The sequence below is a fragment of the Antrostomus carolinensis genome, unplaced genomic scaffold, assembly GCF_000700745.2.
Source record: "Antrostomus carolinensis isolate BGI_N321 unplaced genomic scaffold, ASM70074v2 scaffold15689, whole genome shotgun sequence".
In the NCBI taxonomy this organism is placed as follows: domain Eukaryota; kingdom Metazoa; phylum Chordata; class Aves; order Caprimulgiformes; family Caprimulgidae; genus Antrostomus; species Antrostomus carolinensis.
Window position 1 is genome coordinate 26,312 of NW_010340764.1, and position 13,623 is coordinate 39,934.

The 13,623-nt window shown below is 38.7% G+C and overlaps 1 protein-coding gene across 1 annotated transcript; it reads right to left on the bottom strand.

Annotated features, from left to right (window-relative positions):
• Nucleotides 1-7,840: 7,840 nt before the first annotated feature.
• On the bottom strand, nucleotides 7,841-13,458 carry LOC104531406 (echinoderm microtubule-associated protein-like 5; the record flags this gene model as incomplete). The annotated part of the gene is made up of 7 exons (XM_010176281.1): nucleotides 7,841-7,877; nucleotides 8,198-8,298; nucleotides 9,059-9,212; nucleotides 10,530-10,633; nucleotides 11,543-11,705; nucleotides 12,892-13,064; nucleotides 13,270-13,458. Coding segments are annotated over 7 exons (921 nt in total), but the record flags the coding sequence as incomplete, so codon positions are not given.
• Nucleotides 13,459-13,623: the final 165 nt, after the last annotated feature.

Sequence of the window (13,623 nt, forward strand, 5' to 3'; positions counted from 1 at the left end):
AATTAATGCAAAAAATCTGACATTTAATTTTTTTTAATATATATATATATATATATGTACTTTAAATAAACACACAACATTTTTACAGGGATTAGATGTTCATGGTGGAAACCAAAATGGAGTACACTTAAAACCATGATCCTTATGACAGTAACACGTGACCATACCTTTGGACTAGTTTAAAATACTTTTTTTTTCTTTTTTCTCTTTTTTTTGTTAAAGCAAGAGGGATTGTCTGACACACTCCATAATGAAACACAACAAATCTGAACAGACAACTGGATTTTAAGCTTAAAGAACTACAGTAAAATCTTTTCCTAAGGTGACCTGGCAGGGGAGTGGGGGAGAGGCTGGGCTCTTGCGTTGTAGGGAGCAATGCTGAAGTGGATTTTCAGGTGAAAGATGGCAAATGACATTATCTTTCTGTAGGATTTTCCAATGCCTTCATTAGCTCTCCCCTTAGAAACAGCTGCCACCATGAAGCCATTTTCTTTTTCCATGTGCAATGAGATAATTTGTAAGAGCAGCAGAGAACTAGTACTACACTGCTGAACTGCAACAGCTTTGATGTTTTCTAACCTACTGTACAATGCTGAGCATAAGGCAAGCTGCTGATTTTTCTCTGCTAAAAAAAAAAACCCAAAACAAAGTGAATGAACCAAGCCACAAAGCTAAAAGTGGATGTATTTTTAAAGGGAATGGTTCTATTGCATTTACTTAGATTGTCACATCATTTTAAGTGATCGTTATGATCTTGAGGGTATTCTTAGGTTAAATTTTACATTAAAAATGCATTAACTTTCTTCAGAAATTAGAATGGTATGGATTGGAAGGGACCTTAATGATCATCTAGTTTTGCAACTTTGCCATTACTTAATACGATATTCTGTATACCAGTAACTGACCCTAAAAAGCATAAACGAAGCTTATAATTACCAGATTTATTTTTTTTTTAAAGAGCTATTTTGCACCTAAAAACACAAGACAATGATAAGTAGTAGCAAGTAAAGGAAAAATAGATCAGAAGTGGGGAAAGTACTACCCAACAGCACCAACATTTCACAGAAGTACAGAAAAAACACTTTTTTTCATGCAATTTGTGCCTGTGTTCATGCTTGGAGTTTCTTTAGAAAATGTTTTTATTAAATTCCCAAAGGGTACAGTATCAAACGTCCTGGGCGTGATTGGTGTTTGAAAAAATCATGGAGTTCTGAACATTTGCCGCCCCATAGCTGAACATTATATATTCAGATTTTAAGTAAAGGTCTGGAAAAAGGGATTTAACTGCTCTGCTTCTTGGGAAGAATAAATACCCTTTTTTTTTTTTTTACCTGCTGGGCATGGAAAGATCCCGCCCCCACCTCCCCAGTCTCAATTATTTCATTTTGTAATGGCTTATGATGGGATAAAATCACAAACTTTATTAATGTATTTCTACTTACATGTATCCATAGGCCTACATTACCTTCACCTTCCCTGACTCAGCATCTCTATTTGGAGGCCTAAGGCAAGGAAGCACCAAAGGAAAGTTCACCCCATGGGCGACTGGAGTTGCCCTCTGCCCATACCTGTCTCCATCCCACCTCCAGTTTAATGGAACAAATACAGGCCCTAGCGCTACTGTCTGTCATCTAAAGTGTTGTGCATGTCTGGGAACAGAAGCAAGAACTGGTGAATAATGTCTCAATCAGAAAGAAATTAAAGAGGCAGTAATTGATACAAGGTGGTTACGCAGAGTTTTCTAAAGTACAGTATTTCTTTGGTTTAAAATTTTTTGTTTGAAGAACACACTTAAGCCCAGTTGCACAGGCAACTAAAATATGGATAAATCAGAAGAGGCCTATTAAAACAAGCCGTGTTTGATTTACGTGGGAAAGATGAGTAGCATAAAATCATAGAATGGTTTGGGTTGGAAGAGACCTTAAAGATCATCTGGTTCCAATCCCCCTGCCATCAGCAGGGACACCTTCCACTAGACCAGGTTGCTCAAAGCCTCATCCAGCCTGGCCTTGAACACTTCCAGGGAGGGGGAAGCCATAACTTCTCTGGGCAACCTCACAGTGAAGAACTTCTTCCTAATATCTACTCTAAACCTACCCTCTTCCAGTTTAAAGCCATTTCCCCTTGTTCTATCACTTCCTGCCTTTGTAAAATGTCCCTCCCCAGCTTTCTTGTAGGTCCCCTTAAACTCTTTTACCTGAGCTCTCAGTACTACACAGCATTTTTATATTTACAGTATTTTCTTTGTTACCAACATGTATACACTGCAACAGCGTTTAATCTGTGTTAGCTGCCCTAAATAGCCCTAAATACTTAAAATAAATTTACTTCAGCCCTAAATAGTTGTCCTGTAGGTATGGGAGTGGCAGTGGAACGAGCAATGAATGGGAGCAGCTGCATCTTCCAAAAAAGCAGAGTGAAGAACGCTGCCTGCAGCCTTTCCTTGAGCACTCTACGGCTCTCCAGTCCTTAAACTCCACAACCAGCCACGGAATCCTTCCCATCTGAAACAAGATGTTTGCCAGAAAGTGATATGACCCACCACCAGCTGTGGTCAGTTCGTTGGTCCTGCCTTTGCTCATTTATCAGCATCCCTTCCTGTTCTCCCCTGTTATCCTTTCTCTTTTTCTCCAGGTTTGTATTTACCAGTTTCCTGTTACTGTTCCCTCCATCCTCTGTTCCTTAATTTCAGAAAGAAGTGGAAATTATGAGAACTGGCTATTGTCACCGTGCTCAGACCTTTTTTGTTGTTGTTTTGTTTCACAGTAGGGGTGAAAAGAGAACACGCTCAATGCTTTTTTCTTTTCCCCCAAAGAAAAAGTGAATTGGTTGGATTGCTGACGTAACAGTTAACAACAAACAGATCAAGGGTATGAGAGCTATGCCACTGAGAATCTGAGAAGGGGGTGGCGAGTGGTTACCTGTTCTAGCATCAAGAATACTGGAGAAAATCCCCCACCAAATCCAGCCACTAATTTTTAGTTACTTGTTATTTTGGCAAGGAAACCTATCATGGCTTTTATGCATATTACACATCTAAAATTATTCTTTTTTTCTGAAATGAGATACGCAGAGTTTAAGTCTGAAGTCAAAGTTAATTGTACAGCAGAAGCTGGAAACAACCAAAGAAATGGGCTTGGCCTAACCACACCACAGTGACGGGTGTAAAGAACGCGCAGCAGGCTTTGGCAAGCTCACGTATCTGTCCACATGAGCAAAAAGTGAATAGTGCTATAAACTTTAGGAAAACAGAGCGGATTGTAAGGAAGCCTAAGAAAACCATGAGAACAAAAGAGGATGCAAATGCAATACAGCTAGTGATGTTAAAATCACTGATGTGGCAATTTATTTTGTGACTTGCAATCTTACCTCCCTTTCTGTAGAGCCTACAGGATGATTCACTTTGTTCAAAATACTGACAAGACAACACTTGTCAATAGCTTATGCTAATAGAATTTAAAAAACATCTTGACAGATTAAGGCTTGTCACCTCTGTGACACTGACAATGAAACAGGGAAACACATCCCTTGCCCAAGTAAGAACTGTATCTGAAAACAAGATCCTTTGCTTGTCACACTGTGCACAGCAAGTCCAGTAAGGGATTCCAGTGCACGGGTCCAGAGTGAAACCCACGGGCACATGGAGACTTGAGCACTGCTGGGTGCAATCCAGAAACAGGTGGGGTGCTGCACAGGCACGGGCACGGGCACGAGGTGCTGCTCAGGGCTCGCTGAGAGAAGGGCTCCGTTTGCCTTGGCGAACTTGCAAGTCAAATAGCGGGTTTAGGCAGCGGCTGGGAGAAGTGGATCATGGTTTCAAACTAGGCCACCCCTGAAGCTGTCAAAGTCCTGCTCTTGGTATTGAAGTTCTTTATTCAGATCTGGTTTCCAGATCCAGGAGGTAACGTGTCTGCAACGTGGCTGTTTTCTGATGGTACAATTCCAGGTCAGCATTAGCCCGACTTGTATGAAGTTCAGAGTTATTCTGAAATGAATCTTGCTAATACTGAAACCCTGATACTGAGCAAAGTCAGAAGTTCCTCTGAGTGAGTGCCTGCCTTTAACTGTCAACAAGTGATAAAGTAGCCTTAATTTTCTGAAATGCTTTCTTTATCTTTAGGTTTTTTTAGTTTCTTTTGCCATCCCTATCAAAATCAGAAAGTCATATGACTGCCTCCTTAAGACTAAAAAATTTAAGTTTCCAAGTCTAAATGATTCAATATATTTGGCTAATTTGTTCTCTCTGTCCTAATACCAACTGTGTTCCTCAGTTCCTGCACTATGGCAATTTTCAGTTCTAAAAGTGTTTATTTTTATATTTTTTTTTGCTCCTAGAAGCTAGATTTTCCCTTCTGCCATTCTCTTTTTTTCTAAGCACACTTAAATAGCTTTCAAGGGCACATTTGTTTTTTTCAAGTGAAATGTCATTTTGCTTTTATTGAATTAGTTCTCTAGTTTGTTTATTTTATTACAAAAAAAAAAAATAAAAATGCTGACTTTAAAGATCCCAAAGAGGCATGCTTGCTGCTAGCCAGAAAAAGAAAGACAAGCTAGAGAACGAAATCATCCATTATGAGTGAGCAAATTATACAAAGAACTTCTGTCTCCCCTTCCCTGGTGCTGTATGATCACAGAAAAGGCTTTCTCCAGCTTCAGAGCGAGTCCTCCTGCCCCCATTTTTTCTCTCTGATGCTTCCAAAGGGAAGGCTGTCACTAGTCCCTCCACATTCCAGCTTCTTCCCTGACCTATCCCATAGGGTTACGTCATCCTCTGACTTTTCTGCTGAGCAACCAGCCATGAGCTCCCACTGCCTACAGAAATGGGCAGTCTGCTCCTGTATACACGTGCTTCAAGCACGGGTGGCAACAATTAGCAATTACTACAGTAGCATTTCATGTAAACAGCAAATGAGGCACAGTAACAAGCACCAACAAAGACCAAAAACCCCACAAAGCTGCCATCTGTAACCACGCTTACGGCCAGCTGTTCTCTCCAGCAGAGAATTGCAGCTTGTCCTACAAAACAGGCTCCAAATTGTCCTCAGGAAGAAAGCTGCAACTGGGGCTCTACTCACTCCTCAACACTCATGACTGCTCCCGGTCTGGCTGACCCCATTTTCCCTGGCAAACCACTGAGCAGTTTGCCAGGGAAAATAGAAACTACCCATACTGGCTGCAACACAAGGAATAAGGCTGGTAGTTTTGTTTTTAAAGAGCTCCTCAGCTTCCAGCTCCCATCCCAGCCCTTTGCAGCAGCGGTGAGGTTTGGAAGAGGGTGAAGCTGCGGGAGATGTGGAGGCTCAGCCTGTTGCACTGCAGCTACCAGCCCTGCTGCAATTTGCCTGTCAGCTTCTCACTGGTGGGAACACCACTGCTGGCCTGGCATTTGAGATTCCTCAGGGCAAAAGCACCAATGGACAAATTATCAGTGGAGAGGCACAGCATTAAGGAAGGGGGTGGGAGGAAATGACCAGTGACAGGGATCTGAAAAACAAACCTCTTGATGGTCCACATACTTCTTTCATTGGGTGAAGGCCTACAGAAGATCATGAGGCTGGGAGACACTGAGCCTAGGATTTTGAGGGGGAAAAACTCAAAAGAGGCAGAAGAATTTGGACTTTGATCTGGCAGTCTGAGTAGGACAGACTATGAAGGAGCTTTGAACAGCCATCCAACTCAAACCGATGAAAGGCAACTTTAAAACAGAGGCAGGACAAACCTTACTTCAAGTCTAGAAGTCCTGCACAGATGTGTAAGGGACAGAATCACACCTACAGAATAGCAAATTACAACTGATTTCTCTGGCACAGGTAAGATTTAAATGCCAGATACTACTTTTTTTTAATACTAATAAAACATAAATACAAAACAGATGGGCAGGCACAAGGTTATGGGACAGGTCAGGTATAATCTCAGTTCTCATATGCAATTCCCCTAAAGTCAAAAACGTTACCAGCAAGATCTCCCTGTACACTCACGACCAAACCCACAGAGATTTTGCTCCTGTAGAATAGCAGCTGCATGACTGGCAGGACCTTGCTAAGAAGCATCGTGCCAAGAAACCTGATAATTATTTGTTTAGTTCATCAACTTATTTTTTTAAAGTATTTGTTATAGCTTGATATAGAAAATATATTCTCTAAGACTGTTGGGTAAGTAGCTTTGTATAGCACATAACGAGCTTTTTTGGACCTGGGAGAGCACAGAAATCTGGCTCATTAACTTTTCTCCCCCTTCTATACGCAAGCTCTCCCATTCCCTCTATAACCACCGTGCACACAAAATGCTTACAAGAATAGATGAGATTTATTTCTTGTTTATCTGGCATAAGAGAATGCAAGAGGTGAATAATTTGATTCAAAGCCTACTGACTGACCTAAACAAATACCACTGTTAAAGCAATGCCAGCTTACACAGAGAAACAGAGCTTTACATTCGCAGCAAAATGTCCTCACGAGAGTAGTGCCGGTAACTAGTGACTTCTGTTCCCTTCTATGTTGCATGAAAATTAACTGCACTGATTAAAAAACAGATTCAGTCTGTAATGCTTCTCTATGACAGGATTTAGACAAACAGCTGATGGATCTTCCTCACTTGTACCCAAAACACAGCTTTGTTCAGGTTTTCACTATCACTGAAATATTTCTTCATCTTAAGAGTCTCAGTTAGGTTGCAGGTTAGAATAAATGCACTTACGCTAGAGGTGACAGCAGGTCCATTTAAAGAAGCATATGACTGGACATGTTTTACAACTGAGAGAGAAATCTGAGTAGACACCTCTCCCAACTAGTCTTAACTCTGTTAAAAAGTTCAAATGTACAAAATATAACGTTTGGAAAGTTTGTATTCTCTCCAATTCCCCCCTATGATGCTGAGAAAATAAAATCAATTCATATTGCTATGAAATTATATTTTTGCAACTGGTGACGTCCCAAGCTTTACTGATTATGAAGACTATAAAATCCTCACCCTAGTCCACAATTCCAGCATAGAGGCTAACAGCCCAGTCAAGTAACACAGCAATAATCTCTCTTCCACTGAGAATACTTTTATTCACAAGGCAAAAATTGGAGTTAGACTTTTAGGTTGTGGGCAAGGCACTCGCAAAGTGAGCAAATCTATTTTTGCTCACAGAACTAATTTAATGTTTAAGTGCAACAAAAACACTAAATTAGCCATGAAGATCATGCATATCCAACGGCTTTCACCAGACATGACTATGACCCAGGCCTCTATTTAAGTCCTAAGGAATCAGCTCTCTTATTTTCTGCTTCACCAAATGATGTTTCCTTTTCACCAGTCATAGAAATATCATTTCCATTAAAATAATTAAACATTTATTAAAATACTATATATTTGAGAGTTAATATATGGTTTCTTTCAGTAATAAAATATTGAATACTCTTTTTTTTTTTTATGATATTCGGACCCCAAAACTTAAAGGAGAAACATTCATGCTGAAAATAGATCAATGTACAGCACTAGGTCATAAGTAACATCTCTTGATTAAAACCCCAGGATCCTACTGTGAAACTGTACATTGATTAACAATTCCTTTTTTCCTTTTATCCATGTATTTCATTTTCAACATCTGGCAGTGAGTGAAATACAAACCCGGATTATCCAAAACTGAAGCAAATCTAACGGCCTCAGCGTGTTTGTGACAGTCCATCCTTCTGACAGACTCTAGATCTTGTCTTTCAGAGACAGACTGCTCTGTGTCTTGGATCAGCACCATTTCTGAAGCATGCAGGTCACTGTAGAATGTCACATTGCAATCCTGGGTATTTCATGCCTGGTACTTCATGCAGTGTCCTCTTTGCAAGTCTCCGTGTCTCTCTCAATGAGGCATATGCACACATTTCCAAACAAATAAGCTGTGTTTTCAAAAAGATATTAAATATCAGATACAAAAGATTACAGTATTGTTAAAAGAAATGGTTAATGCAGTAAAAAGGAAAATTTCAGTTAAAAGTATGATGCTCTGAATATAGCTGTAAACATTTTACTTTATTAAGTCTTAACTGTTCATATTAACATCTGGGCTATTTATTTTGTTGCAAATATCTTTATATACAAACAGAAAAGTAAGCCTACAGATAAAAAGATGAAGACTCGGAACTTGAACTTTCTACTATTATGGACTGTCCACGTCCACTGCCGTGCACTTTTTGACAGTAAGAGAAGGGATACATACCTGCAGTCATCCCCTCCAGCACTGACCACGTATCTATCTCCACTTGTAAATCGAATATTAGTTAAGTGGGCAGAGTGACCTAAAAATCGTTTGTGTTTTGCCTGAAAAAAACCAACAAAAAAAACCCCAACAATAAAATGAGAGAGTCTCAATACTCTATGTCCTCCTAAATCAAACAAGGCATGCATGTTTTTATCTACCTTTTTATTGCATCACATATATTACATTCAGAATGTTATATAAGTTTTCAAACATGAAAGATCTCCTGAAGGAGAACTACTATTGAGCTGCTATGCAGACTAGATTGTCACCAAATGAGAGAGCATCTAGAAATTGGGAATAATGCTCAAGCTAACACAAACAAATGAAATATATATTGTCATGCAATCAACCTCTCAATTCCTTACACTGAAAAAAATATTTTCATTGTAAGTGCATAAGCAGTTTACATGGTACAGTCTAAAATCTTGCAAATTAACAGTGAAAAATCTGTAAAGTCTTCAGCCATGGAAATACACAGATGGGACTAAAACTACCAGTTGTCTTCCTCATCTGTCAAATGGAGATTGGAGATGTGGATAACTAAAACTAAGGGCTTTGAGATTTCAGTATGACGGCACTACGCTAAAGCAGACTGACAGACAATATTAACGCCTACAAGAGCTTATGGCAAAACCTATTGCATAAAATGGCAGGAAAACTTTGTGCTGAAGCACGCTCATGAGACTACGGAGCTAAAGATACACAGATGCATTAAAAAGCTACAAATTTAGAGAAGAAAATATTTCCATCATATGTGTTATACAAGACCATGATATCAACAGTACTTCTTGCTGTAATGATACAAAAACAAGTTCTTACAAATTTTTCAGGACATGGAAAGTCAAACAGTTTGACCATCCCAAAATCATCGCCTGTTACAAGATTGATTCCCGAGTGAGAGACACAGGCACAGTTTACATCAGCTTTTTCAGCATGTCTGGACCAGATTCCAATTACTTCATCCCCTAGAACACTGAAACAGAAGAGAAACAGAATCTTTTGAAAACTACAACAAAAACAATAGAGTAAGGAAATAGTAAGCAGCTCTCATATTGTAACTGGTTTTATAAAAATGTAGTTTTTACATTTTATTCTTACACATATACATCTCGTTTTACCCTGTAATTAATTTTTATATTGCTTCTGAAACTGATTCAGTGATATAATTCACAAAATAACGTGGCTCATGACAACACTATGAAGCAGAGGTGACATCAATAATACTAATATCATCCAGTGAGGCATTTACAAAAAAAAAAGAATAAAGGACAATAAAAAATAGAATGTCATAGCATAAGCATTAGATGAATAAGCTTCAGCTTTCAGAAAATAAAAATATGTATATTTTCATTATGTTTTGCTGATTCTGTAACATTTTCATATCAATCAGAAGTCTCCCTGAGTCCTGTGAAGATTCTTCAATAAAAGCACAGAGAAAAAAAAAAAAATGTCCTACACAGAAAACATAATTACCTTAAGATTCCAAAACAGACATTTATAGAAAATTTCCTTTGTAAGGCCCTGTGGAAAGTTGCTTTTTATTCATACTTCCAAGACTGCACAGAAACAAGCACTTTATCATTAGTTAATAGGTGAATGATTTGGGAATTTTTCTATAATTCTTTCCCCCCAAATCAGAGCACAGTACACTCCATTCAAAAAGGAATTATTTACTTCAGACATATTGAATTGGGTCAGAAAACAGAGTTTCTTGTTTTCATATCAAAGAGGTGACAAAAATGGATTACCCAAACAGAAAACAGAAACCTAGCAAAATGAGTTTCAGAGCCCTCTGAAAAGCTCATAGTTTTAGTCATGTCTGCAGCAAATAGTCAGGATTATTATTGTTTAAAATGGTTCGTATGTGGAAAATTATCACAGTCTTGTATTGCCTTGTTTTAATTTTCCCTGAACTCTTATCCCCGAATCACTATTTTGAAGCAAACAGTGCAGTATTCCAGGTAATCTGCACAGTGCAAAGAACACTACTGAGGCTGCTAGAGATACATCAAAGGAAGCTGGAGATAAACAGCAAATAGAAAGGCACACATTAGAGAGATGAGTTTTTATCAGATGTCCTCACTGGTCAAACAGTTCATGTTCTACTGAGGGAGTCTGCTAGGTTGTGGTTTTTGCTTTACTGTACCTACCTGATCTGTGGCCAGAGCTGATGGGTGTGTTAGAACAAAATACCTGACTGAATGAAGGGATGAAATACGCTTTTAAACAGTAGGTGCTTCTCCTGGACGTTACAAGTGTTTTATCAGGTGTAAATAGCTGGATCATTTACCTTGTCCACGTAGCCCATGTTATTCTGTCAATCATAGCCTGGTCCACAAGCTGTTTTCCTGAAGGCACTTCATAGACTTGCCTTTTGTAAGACCCAGTAGAGACCTTTCAGAAGACCACAGAGAATTCAGAATACATGAACTTGTTTGAAAAGATGAAGATATAATTCTAAAAAGGCTCTGAAAAGCATTTTCTTGATAGTTATATTTTATTCTACAAGTAACATCTATTCATAAAACTTGCTCAATTCATTGAAAATTCTCAAAAATATCTACAAGTGTAAAGTAACAGTGAGAAAGTGTAAGAAATCTTCAATTTTAACATGTCTGATTAATAAAAAAATAATTTAAACACTTTGCATTCTGCACATAAGATATTAATTCTCTCTATATATTGTGTGTGTTAATGTGTGTATGTATAAATAAGGCAAAATAAATGCAACTGACACAAAGGAATTCCTCTCAGCCTGCAGATACTGATTTGACAGTGAGAGAAGTTTATTCTTCCTCTCAGATGCAAACAAAACATAGAAAGCAAAGTATGCCTACTTTATTTTTATTTTAAGAAATTACCTCAGCTCTGCAGCTAGGACTTTTAACACCATGATTATGGTGCTGCTCCAAGCAGGCTGGCACTGAAACGATGTGTAATGCTACCATTCTGGTCAGGGATATGAAGAATTCACAGGTCCTTGGGGCTTACAGAGTGATAGACTGTACTCCTTCTACTTTTAAGACTGCCCATCAGCATCACAGAGGTAAAAAGGCAGGGAGACACATTACAGTGATTTTGAAATCCATTTAGTGTTTCTGTGCTGGTTTCATGTATTTAATATCCAGGATAACTATTTTCATCATCCACTTATCATTACAGCAAAGTAACAGTCTAGTGACAGTAACCTAATATTCCAACATTTCATTACAAAATTGAGCAGTTGTCAACAGAGAATACTTGCAGAGTATCTGTCATGAACATGCTTTCCATTCAGTATCTCGAACAATTAATGACTGATACCTGGAGATAAGAGCTATCCGCAGAGAAGTCCATCTGGATCACAAAACTTGGGATATCTTTGCAATAGCTAACTCGATTTAGTGTGGGACCCAAAGTCAGATCATAAAAATCCACTGCATTCTCACTGGAACCAACTGCTAAGTAACGAGAATCTGGGCTAAACCTGAACAGATAAAAGGGTTTTATGAACACAAGTTGGCACTTAAAACAGACTGAAACATTCCAGAAGCACCTGTAAATTTGTATTTCAAGTACCTGCTACCCAGAACTAAAGAGGGAGACAGAGTATTTCATCTGCTAAGCAAAATAACTTTTGAAACAAATAAAACTTTCAGGGAACATATATGCAGCAGAAGGTGGCAATAATTTTGGTAGAGCTGTCACACGTAAGTGAACAGGGAACACCTCTGGAATAACTCTGCTCATTATCTGATCTTATTACTCTCACAACTTTGTGACACGCCCCTGATGACTTTGACTCTCTAATGCTATACTTACAAGGCTACAAACTAGAAAAATGCTGTAAATGAAGAAAAGCCAGACCTTCTAGATAAAACGTACTGAATAAAAAGATGGGTAATCAAATCTTTCATCTCCTCAATGTATCTTTGCACAGTGGTTTCTTTCCTCCAGTTCTCCTTTCTAGTCTTGAAACTCAGCAGCTGCCTGTGCTGAACAAATTCCTTACATTCCCTTTCGAGTTACTACGGATGTTTATTTATTTCTATTATCTCCAAGACATACCTTGGGACAGCTTTCTGATTCCAGCAACCCCCTAACTCCAAGTGCGGTTCTTCTGCCTTCCTGTAGCAAGGTCCCTGTTTGTTCCTGTTTCTCCCACTCACCCCACTTTGCTCTCCAGAATCTTATCCTCCACTCAGGAAACAGAAGCAAAATCTTACTTCTGCTAACTCCTTTCTATAACAAAACGCATTTCCATCTTCACTCACAATTCATCTGATCTCATTTTACTGCCTACACATCATCTCATCCTCTTCCTTTTCACACTTTCTCATCAGCCCTCTGATTTGAGGATGGTCTTTTCCTGTTGTCCACTTACCTCCCCCTTCACCCTTCAATTTAACTAACCTTGGCAATATGATCTGACACTCCCCCGTGGGACTTCCTGTTTTTTGACTGATTACTATCTCTTATCTTCATGTACCTCCTCCTTCCTTTTTATTCCTGGTATTAGAGTAATCACACAGACTCCACAATTCACGCATTGATTTCAGATCTCTGAAATATCACTGCAATGCTCCTCTGAACATAAAACTGTATTTTTAAAAAATCAAAATGATACAGATTTCTAGACTACTATGATAGTCAAAGGCATTATATTTTCTGACCTGATATCTTGAATAGCTGATCTTCTGTCCCTTTTTTTCCCCCAAATTTTTAGAGAAGTCACAAGCAAGATAATAAATTCTCCATTTTTCATGCCAATAGCTACCATATCGCCTTCTGGGCTGTAACAAACAGTACGAGCTGCGTGTCCTAAGCTGACTTTGTTCAGCATCTTCTGTGAAGAAATAAAAACCCAGAAGAGTAAATGTTTCTATCTGTTCATATTTAAAAAATACCTTATGCTAACAGTTTGCCACTATCAGACTGATTATTCTCAGAATACATTCAAAAAAAGGTTTCAAGTCCTCAACACCACCACAATTCTAGGATTTCTTTTCTCCGCCCCCCTCTTCCCCAAATAACTATTCTCCAACTCTTACCTTTTCAACAATATCCCAGAGTCTTACTGTGCCATCTTCTGCAGCAGAAAGGAAAAAATCTCTGGAAGGATGTGTTGCCAGGCCCCAGATTGGTCCATCCATATGACCATTAATTAGAATGTTGCATGCAGCATTTTTCTCTCCAACTTCAATTATTTCAGCATTTCTTGTCCCAACGAGAATCTTCCCCTTAACCAACAGTGAAAGAATTATCTCTGATATAACACATTAATTATTCACGATGAACAATTGTGAGGAACTGCACTATGGACTTGTCTCAAAGATTGTTTGCACAAGACCACCAGGTATCTTTGAGCCACATCACTGCACTATGGACTTGTCTCAAAGATTGTT